This window comes from Podarcis cretensis, assembly GCF_951804945.1.
Source record: "Podarcis cretensis genome assembly, chromosome: 16".
In the NCBI taxonomy this organism is placed as follows: Eukaryota; Metazoa; Chordata; class Lepidosauria; order Squamata; family Lacertidae; genus Podarcis; species Podarcis cretensis.
In genome coordinates, this window is record NC_137186.1 from 32,767,206 (window position 1) to 32,788,322 (window position 21,117).

The window sequence follows — 21,117 nt, forward strand, 5'->3', positions numbered from 1 at the left end:
CCAATTGCCTTCTAGATCCGGCATGCGGACGTTCCAGGAATCGCTGCGTGGATCACCAGCACACACGTTCTTCCCCTCTCCCTCCCTCTCCCTCACACGGCGGCACTTTTCTCCTCAGGGCCGGGGCAATCTTGTCCCACGCCACGTGCTGTTGACGACGGGAGTTGGCTCGCCCGCCTGCCCACCTCAGCAGGGCGGTGCTGTAAAGTGGTCATGTGACGCTGGCTGTCGACTGCTACTGCCTTTTCCTACGGCTTCTCCTCCCCCTCCTTCAGTCTGCCCTTCCTTCCTTCTCCGCGCCCCTTTTCCGTGCCACTTCCTCGTGCGCTTTCTTCACCGCCGGCCTTCCTGCCTCCCTCTCTCATTTCTCCCATGGCGTTCAGGCGGGTTGTTGCAGCAGCTGTGGCCGCTGCTTGCGGGTTGGCGGGCGGCTCTGTCTTCTTCTCCGCGGTGCCTCTCAGGAAGCAGCAGCAGGTGGTGGGTAAAAGCTCCAACGAAACCCCAGTTCCCCTACGTCTGTTCACGGCTCCTCTGCCGGGGCTGCTGCTTCTGTCTTTGCCGGCCAACGCAGCCTCTTGCCCCGCCACGGCGCCTGGCTGGCTGGAGAAGCCCAACTGCGGCTATTGGGACGACAACTGGGACAGGTAAAGCGAAGCATCTTCATGCCTCTTTATGGGCGGGTGAAAATCGTTCACCCCCCATATATAGTCTGGCCCTCCACAAGGTCTGAGGGTCAGTGGACCGGCCCCCTGCTGAAAAAGTTTGCGGACCCCTGCATTAGAGCCACTGGGACTTGCAGTAGCAGAACTGTCTATTCCTCTCCTCTCTCCTCTCACCTGAAGCCCCCTGTTCACCCTCAAAATCAGCTCCAGAGGGTTCACAGACCCCCCCCAGAGAAGATTTTGGGGGTTCAAAGAGGCAGTGGAGGAAACAAACATGATTGTGCTGGTCCCGGGGGGAAGGTTACTGTTGGCGTGGTCAAAGTCCAGTCCTGGGTCAAGAGTCTGAAAACAGTTCACAAAGAGCAAAGCGGGGTCTGAAGCAGGAAGCCGGGCGGGGTCGGGAACTCTGGAAGGACAGGTCTGGGTATGGGCAGAAGCAGGTATCCAACGACGTTGCTCCCGCAACCTGGGACCGGGCTGACTGGCCTTTATCTTCTCTGAGGCCAGGGGCGGTCCCGGCCCCCAGGAGACCCGCCTCTCCTGGCCTTAAGGCGAGCACTCCTCCTGGGGGAAACCAGTTCTCTCTGCCCTGAGCCTGGACCCAGGGGGAGACTCACCTTCCCCTGACAGGGCTGGGAGAGGCGCACCTGTAGGCAATGTGTCCTCAATCACCTCCAGAGCCAGAGTGGATTCACCTGGTGCCTGCTCCTGAGGATCCGGCACAGGTGCAGGCGCTTCAGATCCCAGGCCCTGCCCCAGCTCAGCTGGCCCTGGAGGTGGGGACTCCTGTGCAGGCTGGGGTTCCTCCAGTTCAGCCTCTGAATCGGATTCCCAGGCCATCACAGTGATGCTGTGCAAGTAAAACTCTGCTGGTTCTGCTTTGGTTACAACCCACAGTACTTAGTACAGCCTTCCAGCAACCTGGTATGCCCCCCACCCCAGATGCATTGGACTGCAGCTCTCATTGTCTTTGGTTGTTGGTCATACTGACGATCATCCCTGACTACTGGGGGGCTGGTGGAGTTGCATCCAAATCCATCTGGATGGCGCCGGGTTGTAAAAAGCTGGTGGAGTGTATTAGTCTACTATTGTAACAAAAACTCAAGAGCGAAGCAAGGACAGCAGTACGTCACTTGTTTGCATTAAGCTAAAAATTAGCATGGCTTAACATTGCGCTCAAACCAGACGGTGGTTTAATTCATGTTTAATTTGCTGTGTAAAATTGATTTTTGTGTTTAATAAAGAGAGAAAAGAGAGAAGGCCTGCCCCAGTGTTCCGACTAATAGGGATTGTGATGGTCAAACTTCTGTTGACAGGGAAATGTTGGAGGTTTCTTTTCATTGATGGCCCTTTACTTCACATCTAGCTGTTACTTTAAAGCTTGAATGACATTCGGATGAAGATATTTTTGTGCGCTCGATTCAGTTGACAACCATGCTTCGAAACTCTTTATGTGATGACAGAAGGTAGCGCCCACCTAATTGCTGGCAGTGGAGAGAGCTCGGAAGCGCCAGGGGCAGGCTCCCATGGGATGAATCATCCGAGCATCCAGACAGGTTTCCACAAAAGGAAGCTAGTTTTTTTTGGGGGGGCAGTGGTACAGTTGCCAGGTGCTGCCTGTTGAAAGGTGACTTAAGGCAGTGTTTTCCAAATCCTGGAGCTCCTCTGCAGTTGAATCAGGTGTCTCTGCAAGATCAGTAAGGCAAGCGTCTCTTCTCAGATGGTGTCCCTTGTTGACAATCTTTTCCTGCGATGCACAGCTGCAAGGCATGGTTGGGCACATTTATTTCATCTAAGGGGGTTGGCTGTCGCCTCTTCTGAACTGAGAGCGTACTCTAGTACATGATCTGAAATCCTCTGGCACGCACATTGATTCCTAGGCAAGGGGGGGGGGGGAAGGCCCTCTAAAGGCAAGAAGACCGAAAACCACGGGGTTATAATATATAGTCCCATTCTCTATCTTCCATTGTTTGCCAGCCTTGCGCTTGTCTGATAACCTCTTTTTGTTGTTGTTCAAAAGACTTTTAAAAAGGCTGTGTATATGAGAAATAAGCTGATTTTAAAAGCCAGCTTACGATATAAGCGTTGTAAATAACTGAACACAGATATTTTACAGTGTGGATTTTCCTCCATTGTGGGATGGGAGATGCACTCTGTGGGCCAAGCTTTCCTGTGATTGCCAAGGGAAGAGAGACAACGAAGAGTTGTATACTCAGCAGTGAATGCAACTGGCAAACCAAACAACGCCTTGGATATTTCCACATCAGTTCATGATTTATTTTTTTTAGTGTGGTGGTTTGAGTGTTGGACTAGGACCTAGGAGGGCAGGGTTCAAATCACCACACAGCCACGAAGCTCACTGGGCTGGTCACTAACCTGCTTCACAAGGTTGTTGTGGGGATTAAATGACGAATAATAATAATAATAATAATAATAATAATAATAATAATAATTTTATTTATATCCCCCCTCCCCAGCCGAAGCCGGGCTCAGAGCAGCTAACAACAGTACAATGATACAACATTCTAAAATCAGTTCATTATAAAATCAGTTCAAATCAGATTAATGGCAACCATTGGGCTAGAGTTCTGTGAGGATTGCCAGAGGAGGGGTCAGGCTGTGCCCTGGCCAAAGGCCTGGTGGAACAGCTCTGTCTTGCAGGCCCTGCAGAAAGATGTCAAGTCCCACAGGGCCCTATTCTCTTGCAACAGAGCATTCCACCAGATTGGAGCCACAGCCGAAAAAGCCCTGGCTCTGGTTGAGGCCAGTCTAACCTCTCTGTGGCCCGGGACCTCCAAGATGTTTTTGTTTGAAGACCGTAAGGTCATCCGTGGGACATACCAGGAGAGACGGTCCCGTAGGTACGAGGGTCCTAGGCCGTATAGGGCTTTAAAGGTTAAAACCAGCACCTTATACCTGATCCTGTACTCCACCTGGAGCCAGTGCAGCTGGTATAGCACCGGGTGAATGTGATACCGCAGTGAGGACCCCATAAGGAGTCTCACCGCAGCATTCTGCACCCGCTGGAGTTTCTGGGTCAGTCTCAAGGGCAGCCCCAGAACCATGTACATCACCTAGAGCTCCTTGGAGGAAAGGTGGGAAATAAATAAACAATCTAATGCACACATTTTTGCATCTAATTTTGCCTAATGTACACACTTTTTTTATTTTTTGCAAGGCAATTCCTCCAAATACATTGCATTTTCATTTGCTTTCACTAGCACATTCATTTTTGTGGTGTTTCCCTTAACGCAAGCAATTTTTGTACATTTTTGAGGGGAGGCCAGAGAGCCACACCATACAATTCGGAGCCGTGCGAATTTTAAAGTGGCAGCTTGTTTTTCAGTTCACATACTGTTTTTGGAAAGCACAAACTGCATGAACTGAGTCGGATCTGTCCCTCGTGCCGAGGCAGCATTTTACTATTAGCTAAGCTAACAATTGCTTTTCCGGGGGAGCTTTTTAACTAATAGCAATGAGCTGTGTAGCATAAGCCATCTTTTGAAGAAAGCCTTGAAAGTAGAAAAGAGGGAGAGCACAAGAGGTCGAGTAAATCCAGTGCTTCTGTTTCTTTCATTTTCTTTTTTTTTTAATCTTGTTTTGATCTCAATCACCCTGTTGTTGATGCCCTACATAAGGAGAAAGTTGTTGTGGGGTGGGTGTGAGTGTGTTTTAAGAGCTTTGTCTGCTTTAAAAAGGGAGGACAACACATCTCAGTTTGTGTTATAGCTGCAAAGTATAGGATAGGTTATAAATAGCTGAATAAAGAACAATTTCTGCTTGTTAGACTTTCTGTACCAGATGCCAATTTATACACCGGCAGCTTAAATTCCCAACGCGTTACATTTAGTTTTAATGAGGTTGTACCCAGCCTGCTTTCGGTTTGCAAGGGCCTATCGGTGTGTCTCCCCTGTTCTCGGACAAAATGAAATTCTGGGAAATGGTTGCTCATCTGCTGTGCAAACACTCCATACTATGATTATATATTTGTGTACGTGAGTGCATACATGTATGTGTGTGCGCTTATCTATATGATTTCCTACAGAATTGTGTGCGTGTGTATCATTTTTTATCTGAAACGGGAAAGAGCAGGGGGAAGAGAATCCTGCATAAAAGGGACAAGACAATTCTGAAAGCTTGGATAGAATTAAAATCTTGACTACAGATGTACTTCATTTGTCGCTAGAGAACTGCTTCTCCTCCACCACCATTGTAAATAATAAGTGAATCGCTTGAGTGAAATACTGCCTGATATGATCTCATCCTGACATCCAGCCTAATAATCCCAGAGCAGTTTGAGGAATTGCCTTTCTGTGCTGGCAGGAAGGGCTGAAGGATGTAGAGAGTGAGCCATCTAATGGCAGCTCAGCAATCCTTCCTTTGCTACTTTGTAAAAGAAAAAGGGGAAGGTGTGTAGAGGGGGGGAGATCCTTAAAACTGTTGCCTTGTCCAATTTCCTCCTCAGTCCACTCGAGTTTGACATGCTACTAGCAGCATCTGCTAGCTTATTTCTAAAACTCCGTATCAAGAAAGGAAACTAAATGCCATAAATGCCTTCCTTGCTTGGAAGCCAGTTCATCTCTTAGCGGCAAGGGCATGGCTGCTCCCACACCAACTCTGGTAACAGCTGAAGGAAGCGAATCACACAGACCTTGATGTAGAGATAGATGCATCTTGTCAACTTTGTTTCTCATTTTCCCAACCTTAAGTTCATTTAGCCCCATTCCCTCAATGGTTTGTAGGTTGGTTGGTTGGTTGGTTGGTTTAACTCATGCCTGCTGTATATCCACATATCCACCTTTTGGCATTAGTGGCCTTATGCCAAGTCTACTTTTGGGAGAAAAGTTGTTTAGGCCAGCTGCTTTGTAATCTGGTTTAGTCAATTTCACAGTACCATTGTCTTGGATAAAACTTGGGAGAAAATTAGGAATATTGAACCCTTCCTTCCTTCCTTCCTTCCTCCCTCCCTCCCTCCCTTCCTTCCTTCCTTCCTTCCTTCCTTCCATATTAAAGGTAAAGGATAAAGGGGCCCCAGACCATTAGGTCCAGTCGTGGCCAACTCTGGGGTTGCGGCGCTCATCTTGCTTTATTGGCCAAAGGAGCCGGCGTACAGCTTCCGGGTCATGTCGCCAGCATGACTAAGCCGCTTCTGGCGAACCAGAGCAGTGCATGGAAATGTCGTTTACCTTCCCGCTGGAGTGGTATCTATTTATCTACTTGCACTTTGATGTGCTTTCGAACTGCTAGCAGGGACCGAGCAACGGGAGCTCACCCTATCGCAGGGATTCGAACTGCCGAACTTCTGATCAGCAAGCCCTAGGCACTGTGGTTTAACCCACAGCGCTACCCGCGTCCCTCCTTCCTCATTACAAGCATTCAAATGGTCATTCTGGCTCTGGCTCTTGGTCTCTCTGCCTTCCTTCATCATCCCCAGTTGGTCCATCTCACTCTGTTTTGTCTGCCCCAGCCTGCCTCAAGCCTGGTGCCCTCCAGATGTTTTCAACTGCAACTCCCATGTGCACCAGGCAACATGGTCATGCTGACTGCAATTGATGGGAGTTATAGCCCAAAGCATATGAAAGGCACCAGGTGAGGAAGAGTGGTCTAATCTGACAAGAAGTGGGCCTCCAGGTCCCAAGAATTTTTCCCAGCCCTACTTGGGAAATAAATAAAACTTAATGGGTTTTGGCATGCAAAGCATGAACTCTCCTACTAAGCTACTTCCCATTTCTGTTCTTAACCTATATTGCAATTTCCCCGTAGCGTTCATGCTGTGGATTGACAGCTTAAAATCCAACATTCTCCTATTCTTTTCCTCTCCTCTAACTCTTGCACTGTTTCTCATTTTTTCTTTTGCAAGAGCAGAACTCTTGTTGTTTCCCTTTTAACTAGGGATGTGCCTGCGTGATTCAGGATGTGGCTCTGGCCTGGGGCTTCTCTACTGTCCCCTGCTCATAACATACAGAAGTGAAACACAAGATGAGACCATGCCATGTGTTCACCTGCCCCTCCTGGTGAGGAAAGGGAGGGAACAAGCAGTGTATCAATGCTATTTTGGGTTGCTGGCCTGCATGTTATGTAACATTTCTCATTGTGGTCCCAGCCCGCATGGCCAGTGAATTGTTATCTGGCAAAATCTAGAGGGGTGTAGGGTCCATGTCTTCCCCACCATATTTGAGCTCGATAAATATTGGAGAGCAATTTGATTTCTCAACACAGGGCTTTTTGTTAGAAAACTGATAGCTTGTTTGCTCTGATATCCAAGTACTGCACACTTAGAGGTGTATACAACATTAGTCATTTTCGGAGTGGATGCACTGAAAGGAAAGGAAATTACTATCTTAGATCCTTTAATTACAGTCTGAGTAAATGCCATGACCCCTGGATCCAGGAGTGATTTGGACACAAAGTTGAAGGCTGCAGGGGAACTAGATGGGGAGCTAGTCTGGGTCAGGTATCAGAGCTGACTGCAGAAGACAGGGAGGCTGTTGGGCTTGAGACGGTTGGACAAGAATTCCCAGAGGAACCTCCCAGGCCCAGAGGAACCTCCCAGGTCCCATCAAGGCCTATTGGGACCCGGGACCCTCACAGACAACTTTCCTTGAAGAACCAAATGTATCTCACTGCACATCACCAGCCCAGCAGTGCCAATAAGTCCACCAGGAGGGGAGGCTATGGAACAAAGGAGACTTGTACATCTTCAGTCCAGAGGGTTGCTTCTTTAAGGCTCTGAAGTTATTTGGACTCAAGGAGGTGGAGCCTAGAGGAGGTTGTCTCCAGACACAAGAGGCCCAGGCTGCTCCCAGTCTTAATCAGAGCAAGTTGCTCACTTGCACCCATCAGTGGTCCAGTAGCCATGCCTCCAATCTTGCCCCTTTCCACGCAGGTTCTGCAACATACCAGAACACGGCAGTAGAACTTAAGTTGGACAAAACCCAAACTGAATTAAGCTTTTGTTCATTGGGGACTGACAAGTTGCGTATTTTGTGCTGTGAACTTGTAAGGTAAAGGTAAAGGTACCCCTGCCCATACGGGCCAGTCTTGACAGACTCTGGGGTTGTGCGCCCATCTCACTCAAGAGGCCAGGGGCCAGCGCTGTCCGGAGACACTTCCGGGTCACGTGGCCAGCGTGACATCGCTGCTCTGGCGAGCCAGAGCCGCACACGGAAACGCCGTTTACCTTCCCGCTGGTAAGCGGTCCCTATTTATCTACTTGCACCCGGAGGTGCTTTCGAACTGCTAGGTTGGCAGGCGCTGGGACCAAGCAGCGGGAGCGCACCCCGCCGCAGGGATTCGAACCGCCGACCTTTCGATCGGCAAGTCCTAGGCGCTGAGGCTTTAACCCACAGCGCCACCTGCGTCCCGCTGTGAACTTGTACATATGCACAATTATAGTGTTGGATGGTGTGCTGTTGCCGTGAAGATTGAGTTTTGCCTTCAACACGTAGGTGTATGCTGAACTGTGCTGTACCCTGGGGGCTTCATTACATTCCACGCTTTGGTTCATATTTTCAGCATCTGTGAAAAAAATTTAAAACGTAATTGGGCTTTGTGTACCACTTTCCCAGTAGAATAAAAGCAGCAATGGTGTGGATGGGAAATAACTAAGATGAAGTGGGTTGCGGGAGGGCTGCTTTGTGATGGCTAGATGTGAACTCACTCTTGAAATGTCCTGTGGCTTGTTGCTGAAACAAACGTGTGTGAAGAAGTAAAAAAAGAGAGGGGAAAACCAATCTCAAATTGCTGTTGACTCATCAGGGCAGACATGAGTGGGGTCAGCGTAAGTCCTGACTACTGTGGTTCGGATGCATATCTGAGCTCGCCAGGTTCTCATCCAAGACAGGGTGGCGTTGTTCAGAATTGAATCAAATGTGAGAGGAAGTGCTGGAAAGCTCTATTGTATTTCCCTTTGTTCAAAGTATGCACGCGCGCGCACACACACACACACTTGGATCCAGAAAAGCACAAGTAGAGTTTGAAGGCACACAGCAAGACTTCCTTGCACCCTTGGTTCTGCAGCCCCTTATGCCTCTGGGGGAAAGAATCAGCAAAAACTGGCACACTTTGGTACACATGAGCAGTGGCTCTCTGAATATTGTCCCTAGATAACAAGCTTTTGCTTTGTTTTTGAACAACTCAAGGGGTTGTATCCAGTGTTGCGACAATTAAAAGCAACTTACTAGGTTGCTGGTTCTGCTGGTGAAGTGTTTTGCACCAGTGGGTTGTTGTTGTTGTGCAAGGGAATGCATAAGCAGCATACTGGTAACTTTGTTGCACAATAGAATGCACAGTGGGTTTCTGCTAGTGCAACTGTTGCATTGCATTCCTCTGTTATGCAGCATGAAAACTCCTGTTGGATACAGATCTTTGTTTCCTTTTCCCTCTTGTAGTTCCTATTAACCTTGTAAAAAAATTCCTTTCTTTTCTTTCTTTGTAGTTTGAGGGGGGGGGCTGTTCCTTTTTATTTTCCTCTTTAAACAGCCTTTTAAATAGTGACTTGATTCTTATTATTTTAAATAAGTAATTGACTGATCCCTGAACTGAGGGGGGGCGGGGATGTCTCACTGTGGGGCGGGTTGCACGGAATTTAAACTTAATCAAAGATATGAGTTGCCATTTTGCAAGGAAAACTCTTTCCCCCCCTCACCCTATTTTTATCTTTTAGCACCACCAAAGGAGATGTAATTTGGTATTACGGAAACAAAGGCGGCCCAGAACCTGTCTTCTTAAATCCCGGTGGGTTATATCAAAAACTGTTGGAATGTTGGTTTATGTTACAGCAGTGGCATGTGTTTGTGTGTGTGTTGTGTGTGTGCTTGCATAGTCTTTCTCTTGAAAAGTTGAATCCCATGGAAGAGAGCTACTGGATCTTTGTAAGAGGAGTCTCATTCAACAGTGCATTTCTGTTTGGAGGTGCATTGGCTACATGTGGAGTAAACTGGCTTTATAAATATCTCAAATAATATTTTGTTTAAAATACCGATGAGTAGGGTGCTTAACTAAAACATGGAAGGCTGTAGCCTGAGGGCTTGGTCTAATAATTACTTTGCCTATAGCAGCTTGCAGGGGAATTCAGGAGTCAGGTAGTGCTGAGGCATACTGCTGATGTAGTATATCATTTTGGAGGATCTTCTTTCAACATAACTTAGAACTAGATACTTCTAGTGCTGGAAGGGACCTTGGACGTCTATCTAGTCAAGGGATGGGGAATCTCCAGTCCATGGGCCAATCTTGGCTCAGGACGGGGCAGGGAGACCTGTTTGGCCTGCAAAAACCCACACCCACCTGTCAATCGGCAACATCACTGGGGCAGGGTTCGGCGCTGGCAAAGCTGCAGCGAGCAGGATTGAACCTTCTGCCCATCAGCTGATGAGCTGGAGAGTTTAGTCCTGCTGGGTGCTGATTTGCCTGTGTGTTCCCTGCAGGGAACTTGCTGGTAAAGCAGAACCTCACTTCCATGCATCAACCTCCCATAGTTCAGTTGGTTGGAACATGGTGCCAATAATGCCAAGGTTGCAAGCTTGATTCCCATATGGGACAGCTGCATATTCCTGCATTGCCAGGGGTTGGACTGAATGATCCTCGTGGTCCCTTCCAACTCATCAATCCCATGATCCATGACTTGGGGCTTTATGTCAGGTTGACTGGTGGGATTGACTCTTGTCAGCATGTCAAGACCGGCCTGCAGGGTGGAAACTGATACAGATCTGGCCCAGAAGGTTCCCCACCCCTGATCTCATCCATACCCCGCCCCATTCAATGCAGAATCTACAGTGCAAGATGCAGAGTCCAGCATCTCTGACAAGTCCCCAGAGAAAAGTGAACCAACCACCGTTTAAGACAGTGATGGCCAAACTTGGCCCTCCAGCTGTTTTGGGACTACAGGTCCCATCATCCCTGACTACTGGTCCTGCTAGCTAGGGATGATGGGACTTGTGGTCCCAAAACAGCTGGAGGGCCAAGTTTGGCATCACTGGTTTAAGACCATCTGTCAAGCAGCTCTCACTATTAGGAAATTTCTCCTCCTGCCCAGCCAGAATCTGCTTCCTTGCCATTTCCACCCCTTGGTTCTAGACCTGCCCTCTGGAGCAACAGAGATGAAGGTCTGCTCCATCTTCTAAACAACAAACCTATAAGCTCTTTCTGCATGTTCATATCCCACCATCCCTCACTTGCATTGCACAAAGCTGTTATTTTTTTAAAAAACAACAACAACATGCTACTTAACTAAACGTAATGCATAAAATATTAAAATGGATTAAAGCCAAACTTCAATTGAAAATGTCTTCTGGAATTGGGGAGCCTCCAGTAGGTGCAGAAGTTCGACAGGGATGGGGCTGTCTGACCTCAACAGGAAGAGAGTTCCACAAATTTGGGCTCATAATACTGAATGCACAGCTCCTGCAGGATACAAGCTGTTCATCCGTGCTTATGAGAGACTCTCCCCAAGACCTCAGTGATCAGACAGGGATATAAAAGTATAAGCAGAGCATTAGAAAGTTTGTAGGCAAATAAAATGGGGACACTGGCCACACCTGCATGCAGTGGAAAGCCAAAAAAAATCTGGGCATAATAAGCCAGGATATGCAAGAGTTGTATGCAGAGGCACGATGCTGCTTTGCAGCCACATTGCTCGGCAGTTAACCATAGTTAACTGCGTGCAAGTCCAGAAACTGTGGTTAATGGCTTCGGAACAAGCCAGAGTGTGAAGCCAGCTTCAAAGCATAGCTTTCTTTCCTGGTTTCTTTTGAAGCTTGACATTTACTATTTCATTACATTTATACACCATTTGAGAATAAAACAATAATCACAGGGAGGGAGGGACGGACAGTGGCACCTCTGTAACTGGCATCACAAAAGAACCTGGCATCACTCCTAAGGTAAAGGTAAAGTGATCCCTGACCATTAGGTCCAGTTGTGACCAACTCTGGAGTTGCGGCGCTCATCTCATTTTACTGGCCGAGGGAGCCAGTGTACAGCTTCCGGGTCATGTGGCCAGCATGACTAAGCCACTTCTGGCGAACCAGAGCAGCGCACGGAAACACCGTTTACCATCCCGCCAGAGCAGTACCTATTTATCTACTTGCACTGCATGCTTTTGAACTGCTAGGTTGGCAGGTGCTGAGACCAAGCAACAGGAGCTCAACCGCCAACCTTCTGATCAGCAAGCCCTAGGCTCTGTGGTTTAACCCACAGCACCACCCGTGTCCCTGGCATCACTCATATCCTGGCTTATTAAGGTAGTAATTTTGACTTAGAACTACATTCATGGCCACAGTGTGACTTTCTTGGTAGAGGAAGAGCCACCTTAATTTTGAATCTGTTGTCCTTTTTGTCTTCCACTCTTGTACAGTGGTTCCAACCCTGCCCCCCTCCTAGCCAGGCTGTTGCATGAGTTTTCAGAATGGAAGCAACCTAGTCGTTGACTTGAAAGGCTGCGCATAGCTCAGTGGCAGAGCACATGCTTTTCATGTGGAAGGTACCACGTTCAGTCTCTGCATTAGCCTGAGACCTCAGCGAGGGCCCCCAGAAGTGTGAGAAGGAGGCGCAGTACAAGGCGGCTACTTAAGTCCACAAGTTAAAAATAAATCCAGGGAGAGCAAGGGAATTCAAGCCCCGTCTCTTCCCTTTAATTAAAAGGGGGATGTTGAGAATTCTCAGTGCATCTGACTTTGTTTTTGCATGCCTTAATGCTACATTAAGAGATCAGTGATCACTCATTCACACCGTGCCACAAAGCTGTAATGCAAGAATTGGGTACCCAGAGGTACTGCCGCTGACATCCCTGATCTTTCTGCATCAACGACGAGTTCATTCTCTGCTAAATGTGGCCTCCACGGGGAGAGTAGCTGATGTTGGAGGGTTGCGGGATAGATCATTATATTACACAGCTAGTGCTTATTCTTCTGGATTATGGCCAGCAAATGTAGGGCAGTGCTAGAGAGAGATCTCTGCTGTCAACCAGTGTTGCTGCGCAGTGTTAAGGACCCTATTTGAGAGATGTGCCGTATGCGTTTAAAAGGGGATAAAGTGCCTTTCATTAAGCCATTTATGCAGCGCTTTCGGCGTGCCAATGCCTTGCAATCTTTCGTCTGAAGAAAGTGAGATCCAGTCCGCTGTCATCATTGTGTAAGAACATAGGAAGCTGCCTTAAACCAAGTCACACTGAGAGGTCTGCTAGTTCTGTACTACACTGAATAGCAAGGGCTTTCCATGGTTTCGGACAGGGAGTCTTCCCAAGCCCTACCGGAGGATGCCAGCGATTGAACCTGAGACATTCTGCAGTCCACAATCTACCACTGAGATGCCGCTTCCCCCCGGTATCCTGCATCCTATCCCTGGGGAGAAGCCAGAAAGTTAGGGAACTTTGGAGTTGTATCCTACCAAGTTACACTCAAAGTAGGCCCATTGAAATCAATGAACCTAAATTAACCATGTCCATCTGTCAGAGCTGCCCCTAGGTCCCAGCTCACAGAGGACCAACGCGAGGCTGTCGTTATGTACAAAAGCCTTTATTGAGGTTCAGTTTCCATTTCAAAGCCGCAGCGCGCAGCTCTACGTCTTAACCCTAGACCGGCGAAGTACCGTCTGAGTCTCCTCCCCTATGACACCAGTTTAAGATCCTAGCCCTGCTCCACCTTTTACGCTGCTCTCTCCTCCTCTGGGTCCTCCTGCCCACTGGGGCATTGCCCTTTCTGGACTCTTCCGATGCTGAGTCGCTTAGCTCCTCCCCCTCCCTCCGGCAGGCTTTAGGACCCGGTTCCCAATCCTCATTCTCTGCTGTCCCGCGCTCCTGTACATTTGAACTTGCCTCTCGCGCCAACCCAGTGACCTTCCTCCTGACCGTTACACTACTTCTGTCACTGCTTCCCTCTTCCGGGATACTGGCCGGATCTGACCTCCCCTCCGTTGTCTGACTCTCCGATGGAGGTGTGGTCAGCCCTGCCTTATCTTCTCTCCCTGGTGGGGAATGCACTGGCCCCGATCCTTGGGACTCTTCCCCCCCACTCTGCTCTCGTGGGGAAGCTGGTCCTGATTTCCAACTACTGCTCTGAGAGTCTCTGCTCCCCCCTTGCTCCTGGGGCGTTCCCCTTGGGAACCCCCTACCCCTGGCCACTGGCGCCCCCTTCTGTGAATCTTCCGATTCGCTGGAGAGGCTCATGGAATCCCTCGGTCCACTGTCCTCTTCTCTTACGCTCCCCTCGGATTATTCCCCTTCGCTCTCCATCTCCTCTCTTCCCTGTGCCTCTGCTCCTGAACCCCTGACAGTTGTATCCTACCAAGTTACACTCAAAGTAGGCCCATTGAAATCAATGAACCTAAATTAACCATGTCCATCAATTCCAGTGGAGCATGAGACTCTTCATCTCAGTGTCATGGCTTCAAGCCCCATGCTGGGCAAAAGATTCCAGCTTTGCAGGGGGTTGGACTATCGTGGTCCCAACTCTACAATTCTTTGGTTCTATGGGTCTACTTTGAGTAGGACTGGCTTTGGATGCAAGCTTTTTTCTTTAAGTTACGAGCAGAAACCGCCACAAATGTTGACGGGAACGACTACAGCAGCATAAAACCAACCTGCACGTTCAACAGCGTTGATGTTACCCTAAACTAGGGGTAGCCAACGTGGTGCCCTCCAGAACCACAATTCCCATCATCCTTGTCTATTATTGGTCTTGCTGCCTGGGATAGGTAGGAGGGTATCACAACATCTGGAGGGTACCACAACATCTGGAGGGTACCACATTGACTACCATGCCCTAAATGTATACATTTCATTCACTCTTCTTGTAAATAATATTCTTTATTATTACTAAGATGCTGCTGATTATATAATGTTTTTCCATGTATGCACTTCAGGGCTACATAGATTGTCCTCCCCCCGAGCCACTTTTCATGCCAGGCCTGTGAGATAGTTTAGAATGAGAGAGAGTAGCTTAAATTTGCTCACTTGGCACGATGGCAAAGCTTGCAGAGGAGTTTACGATTATTGTTATTATTATTTATTACAGATAACCCCCTATTTACGCGTGTTCAGTATGTGTGTGACCATGCAAGCACGCATCGGCCCGAACCTGGAAGTGACTCAAAAATGCCATAAAAAGGGGCGGGGGCAGGAGAGGGTGTTTTGGGGCTTTTTCAATGGTGTTTCAAATATACATGATTTCACGTATGCGTCCAGTGCCTTGTAATGTAACACACACACACCCCCGCGGAAATGGGGAACTGTCTGTAAATTTGCATGCCACCCTTCATCCATAGAACCCTGGGCATTGCACAACATAAAAACACAATATACAAAAAACACAAAATACATAATAAAAACAAAAACAAACCAATCATCCTCGCCCCTCCCACAGCACATTAAAAAGTGTATCGGATGTTTATCAGCCAAAGGCCTGGCAGAAGAGGAACGTTTTGCCTGGCACCTAAAGATATGAAGGTGCCAGACAACCGCAGAATAGGCCCATTCTTGTGTTGCCACCCTCTGGACGTCACGTGGACATTTCCTGTTTCTTTACCAGGATCTGAACCAGTTCCTAGCTGTGATTGGCCATTATGGAGCAATAGTTTTATTGGTTTGGTTACAGCATCTATACCAGGGTTTCCCAAGCATGGGTCTCCAGATGTTTGTGGACTACAATTCCCATCATCCTTGACCTCTGGTCCTTCTAGCTATGGATGGTGGGAGCTGTAGTCCAAAAATAGCTGGAGACCCATGCTTGGGAAACCCTGATCTATTTCAAGGCTTCAGGACCCTCTAAGAAGAATTAAGAGTTGTGGTGTCACTCAATGGAACAATCCAGGACCAGCTTATGAAAGGCCTTTTTTCTCCCCCTCCTCTTGTTCTTTTTTAGTGAGCAACAGACATTTGAACCCTGTTTAATGTACATCTCCCCATAGATAAAAGGATGTTTAAATCGCCTTTTAGCTAATTGAATGGTGGTAATAAGGGTCTGCGGATGAGTCTTTAGGCTAATAATGACCGAAGAGGACTCATTAATGAAGAGGGCTCACGAGGGACTGATCCAGTTGAAATCTGCAGGAAAAGAAGATCTGTGATGAGTTATTTAGTCAATTATTGAGACTAATCAGTTGGGTGTTTTGCAAGTTTCATTAGAGTGTTCTTTAGGCATGGTTTAACTAATTTACAGAGTGACCCTTGGCACACTGTTGCACTCCCTTTCAGCAAGACCCTCTTGTAATGGGCTTTCATTTTGCCAGTGGAGAGGTAGTTGCGATATTAATTCCCCATCCCCAACAACTGCCCAGGTATGGTTAATATCTAGAAATACACAGAGCCATATCAGCAGTGGAGGCTGATCCATTAAGGCAGTGGTGACCAAGCTTGGCCATCCAGCTGTTTCAGGACTACAGTTCCCATTATCCCTGACCACTGGTCCTGTTAGCTAGGGATGATGGGAGTTGTAGTCCAAAAACAGCTGGAGGGCCAAGTTTGGCCACCACTGCATTAAGGCAAATGGGGCAGTTCCCCAGCCAGCCCCCACCTGCCTGCCATCTCATTTACAGCCAGCTGCCTGTCGGCTTCCTCCTCACTCTCGGTTTTGTTCTTGTAGAAGTCAGTAGGAGAGAGGATGGAGACAAAATCAGAGGTAATTGGATCCACCTGTCATTGGCTCAAATTCTAACTGTCCTTGGGTCTGGCTCCACCTGCCATTGTCTTTTCTGCGGTGGCTCCCTTTATGTGGCATGCTCTCCCCAGAGAGGTTCATCTGGGGCCTTCATTATACACCAAGAGAAAACATTCCTCTTTAACATCTTTAACATGACACCTAATGCCCTTTTAAAATGTGTTGTGGACGGGGCAATTATTGGGTTGTCCTTGTTTTTATTATGTACTTTGTGTTTTTTATATTGTAACTTTATGTTGCGAACCGCCCTTAGATCTACGGGTAAAGGCCGGTATGCAAATTTTAATTTTAATAATAATAATAATAAATAGGTCTGCCTGCCTTCTGTCTGACCAGTACCCAATGGGCCCCATTCACCATTACATAGCAGTGTAAAAGAATACATCTATGGTAGAGGCTGAGATGGTCCTGCATCTTTCAGGTCAAAGTCCATTTTCTTGTTTGCATTTTATTTAATAACATGGCTCTCCAACCCCACTGTATTTCCATCGATTCAGGGCATGGCATGTCACAGCAGCCTTTATGAAAACAACCAATAAAACACAGCTAAGGAATACTGTGTCTGGTAAGGCAGCTATAAATGTGTCCATAAAATAGGAATATTGTGCCCTGGTAAAAGACTGCAGGTCAGTTGTTCAAGCAAGCACGCTGTGTATAGATGTGCACCTTGTTTGACCAAGTGTTTCAAACAGACAGTGGTGCCTCGCAAGACGAAAAGAATCCGTTCGGCAATTCTCTTCGTCTAGCGTTTTTTTCGTCTTGCGAAGCAAGCCCATTGACAGCTTAGCGGATTAGCGCTATTAGCGGCTTAGCGGCTTTTAGCGGCTTATCAGCTTAGCGGATAAGCGGCTTAGCGGCTTAGAAAAAGGGGGGGAAAGGGAAAAAAACCCGCAGGAACTCGCAAGACATTTTCGTCTTGCGAAGCAAGCCCAAAGGAAATTCATTTTGCGAAGCACCTCCAAAACGGAAAACTCTTTCGTCTAGTGAGTTTTCCGTCTTGCGAGGCATTCGTCTTGCGGGGCACCACTGTACAGAGCTTTTAGAAATGGTGACGATTTTTATTATACAGTGCTAAGTATCTAGAATATGCACTCAAGTTGTCGTCCCCCCAGCCCCAATTTATTTTACTGTCGAGGGACAGGGTGGATCTCCCCCTTTCCCTTATGGGCTCATAGTGTCTTAAAAGGACCCCTTCCAAATGCTAAAATAAAATAAGTAATTACATTGTTGGGTTGGAGGTAGGGAAAGGCCAAATGAAATAAACATGAGATTTTCCAGATATAGAATCTATTTTAAAACCACCTGCCCTATGCCATATATAGACAGCCCTGAGAGCTATCAGGTGGGTATATATGCTAATATTTATATATTAAACATTTAATATATATGTTAATTTTTCCCCTCCCCTTTAATGCCGACGGTTGTAAGGGAGGGAAATGCAAATCTAAAAGAAAACAAATCTAGGTAATTGCACAATTCTGGGTTGTGATTAACCTGGTTTTGATTTGCATTCTGTTGCAAACACTGACTTGGTCAGAGTTCAAATTCTATTGTTTAAGTCATAAAAGGTAAAGGTAAAGGTACCCCTGCCCGTAGGGGCCAGTCTTGACAGACTCTGGGGTTGTGCGCCCATCTCACTTAAGAGGCCAGGGGCCAGCGCTGTCCGGAGACACTTCCGGGTCACGTGGCCAGCGTGACATCGCTGCTCTGGCGAGCCAGAGCCGCACACGGAAACGCCGTTTACCTTCCCGCTGGTAAGCGGTCCCTATTTATCTACTTGCACCCGGAGGTGCTTTCGAACTGCTAGGTTGGCAGGCGCTGGGACCGAGCAGCGGGAGCGCACCCCGCCGCAGGGATTCGAACTGCCGACCTTTCGATCGGCAAGTCCTAGGCGCTGAGGCTTTAACCCACAGCGCCACCTGCGTCCCAGCGTCCCAGTTTAAGTCATAACACAGGATAAAAAGAGTACCACATTGCAAAGTTCAAGTAAGCTGCTTGGATTGCTATGGAACGTGATGCACTGACCTTGCAGATTTGGATCTGTTCAGTCTCCCTAGATGGGAGACCACCTTTGAACCAATCTGAGTGCCAATATGTTAAAAAAAAAAAAAAGTGGGACAGAGGTGCAATGAAACAAATTATGATTTAGAACAATCTGAACAAAGTGGAGCAAAATGTCCCTACTCACTAGTTTAAAGCATAACATTTGGATTGGATAACAACTGGCTGTCACCAGCTTATGCTTGATCTTAAAGGTAAAGGTAAAGGGACCCCTGACCATTAGGCCCAGTCGTGACCGACTCTGGGGTTGCCGTGCTCATCTCGCTTTATAGGCCGAGGGAGCCGGCGTACAGCTTCCGGGTCATGTGGCCAGCATGACTAAGCCGCTTCTGGCGAACCAGAGCAGCACACGGAAACGCCATTTACCTTCCCGCCGGAGCGGTACCTATTTATCTACTTGCACTTTGACGTGCTTTCGAACTGCTAGGTTGTCAGGAGCAGGGACTGAGCAATGGGAGCTCACCCCGTCATGGGGATTCAAACCACCGACCTTCTGATCGGCAAGTCCTAGGCTCTGAGGTTTAACCCACAGCGCCACCCACATCCCGGTTTCATCTTACAAACCATAATAGCAAATATAGCTACTCTGTAGGTTCTGGACCTCTCTTGATTTCTATAAAGGGAAGCAAATCTAAACAAAGGGTTGTATCCAACTAAGATCTATCTACTCAGAATAGGCCCACTGAACCTAAGGGGCCTGTGTTAGTCATGCCTATTAACTTCATTGGGTCTGCTCTTGAGTTGAACTAACATTGGATACAACCCAAAATTGGGGAATTCCTTGAAGAACTTCCACAGGCATCCAACTCCCCATTTACACAGGGGTTATGTTCCCAATGTATATATTGGGAACACCATTGAAAAAGCCTCTAAACTCCTCCTAAACTTCTGGAAACCCTTGAAAACCCTTTTTAAAAACCAACCAAACCACCACGGTTGTTCTCTCCAAACCTCCTTTCTCAAACTCTGGCTCTCCAAAGGCCTCAAAGGTTGGTGCAAGACTCCTGGGATTGCAACTTGTAAAGTCTCATGGGGTTGCTTGATGTTGTGTTTGTGCCATTTTGGCTGTTTTCATGCTCTTTTAGGGCCATTTTGGCGCCTTTCCGTACCACTTCCTGGTTGATGGCACGGTCATGCATGCCTTGAACGTGCATAAATGGGGAGTTGTCTATATAACATAAAGTGCAATGCTCTCAGTCCTTCCATGATGGCCTTATATATGCAGACACACAGTGGTAACTTGGTTCTCAAACTTAATCCGTTCCGGAAGTCTGTTCCAAAACCAAAGTGTTCCAAAACCAAGGCACCCTTTCCCATAGAAAGTAATGCAAAATGAATTAATCTGTTCCAGACTTTTAAAAACAACCCGTAAAACAGCAATTTAACATGAATTTTACTATCTAACCAGACCATTGATGCGTAAAATGAAAGCAATAATACTGCACTATAAAATAAATAAGACAGTATTGTAGATGATACAAATTAATTTTTTTTTTTTTTTTTTTTTACCTGCACTGATGATAGTCGTTGTTTGGATGGGGGGCTTTTATCCATTTCCACAGTCACACAATCAATCAGTAGCTGAACTGGGTTCCACACAGTCACAAAAACAAATTAACCGAAAAAGCCTCGAAAACAAAAACGCAGAATAAATAGCAAAAACAAAAGCGCCAAACTTAATCCATTCCGGAAGTCCATTTGACTTTCGAAATGTTTGAAAACCAAGGCGCAGCTTCTGATTGGTGCAGGCGCCCCAGAAACAATAGCAGACAACTGTATTGGACGTTCGGCTTCTGAAAAATGTTCGAAAAACGGAACACTTACTTCCGGATTTTCGGCGTTTAGGAACCAAGGCATTTGAATACCAAGGCGTTTGAGAACCAAGGTACCACTGTACTGCTCAAGAGTGGGCCTTTTTTGTGTGTAGAGCATGTCATCAAAAGCAGCAATTTTGAACAGTCCGCTCGCATAATAACTGAATGAGAGTTGGGGTGGTTTGCTATGGTGTGTCAGCTCCTCATTTCATTGTCAAATGGAACATACCAAGACAGACCGTTGGTTCATCAACCCAGTGACTGGCAGCAGCTCCTTGGGATTTCAGACAAGGGACATTCTCAGCCCTACCAGGAGATGCCCGGGACCTGAAACCACCTGCACTTAGCTCAGATGCTGTACTGCTGAGCTATGACTGCAAATACAGATACAGATAGGTAGCCGTGTTGGTCTGCCATAGTCAAAACAAAATTAAAAAATTCCTTCCAGTAGCACCTTAAAGACCAACTTAGTTCTTGGTATGAGCTTTCGTGTGCATGCACACTTCTTCAGATACACTGAAACAGAAGTCACCAGACCCTTCTATATAGTGAGAAGGTGGGGAGGGGTATTACTCAGAAGGGTGGTGGGATTAGGTGATTGGCAGATAGCTGTGATGAGCCTGTTGACGACTCTTAACGACTGCAATAGGTCTTACAGGAAAAAGCAAGGGGTGAGAAGGTGAAAAATGGCTTTGTCATGTATAATGAGATAAGAATCCAGTGTCTTTTTTCAGACCAGGTCTCTCCATGGTTTTCAGTTTGATAATAAGTTGCAATTCAGCAGCTTCTCTTTCCAGTCTATTTCTGAAATTCCTTTGTAATAGAACAGCTACTTTGAGATCTTGTATAGAATGTCCTGGGAGATTGAAGTGTTCTCTTACTGGTTTCTCTGTCTTATGATTCCTGATGTCAGATTTATGTCCGTTTATT

The 21,117-nt window shown here is 47.2% G+C and overlaps 1 protein-coding gene and 2 long non-coding RNA genes across 5 annotated transcripts in view; 2 read left to right on the forward strand and 1 right to left on the reverse strand.

The window, feature by feature from the left end:
- LOC307205152 overlaps positions 1-14,034 on the reverse strand; it is a 153,840-nt gene extending 139,806 nt beyond the window's left edge. The window contains exons 1-2 of the long non-coding RNA XR_013833918.1: positions 13,982-14,034; positions 11,817-13,085 (exon numbers count right to left, since the gene is read on the reverse strand). This is a non-coding gene — a long non-coding RNA (uncharacterized lncRNA). The remainder of the gene's footprint in view (positions 1-11,816; positions 13,086-13,981) is intronic.
- The window catches only part of TANGO2 (transport and golgi organization 2 homolog), a gene marked incomplete at its 5' end in the record, with an annotated part of 105,670 nt that overhangs the window by 68,223 nt on the left and 16,330 nt on the right, over positions 1-21,117 (forward strand). For all 3 annotated transcript variants that reach the window (XM_079957057.1, XM_079957059.1, XM_079957058.1), the window contains one exon: positions 9,328-9,398. In XM_079957057.1, the coding sequence (XP_079813183.1) occupies positions 9,328-9,398 (71 nt within the window). The remainder of the gene's footprint in view (positions 1-9,327; positions 9,399-21,117) is intronic.
- Positions 16,048-17,870, forward strand: LOC307205110. The gene is made up of 2 exons (XR_013833875.1): positions 16,048-17,010; positions 17,349-17,870. It is a non-coding gene; the product is annotated as an uncharacterized lncRNA (long non-coding RNA).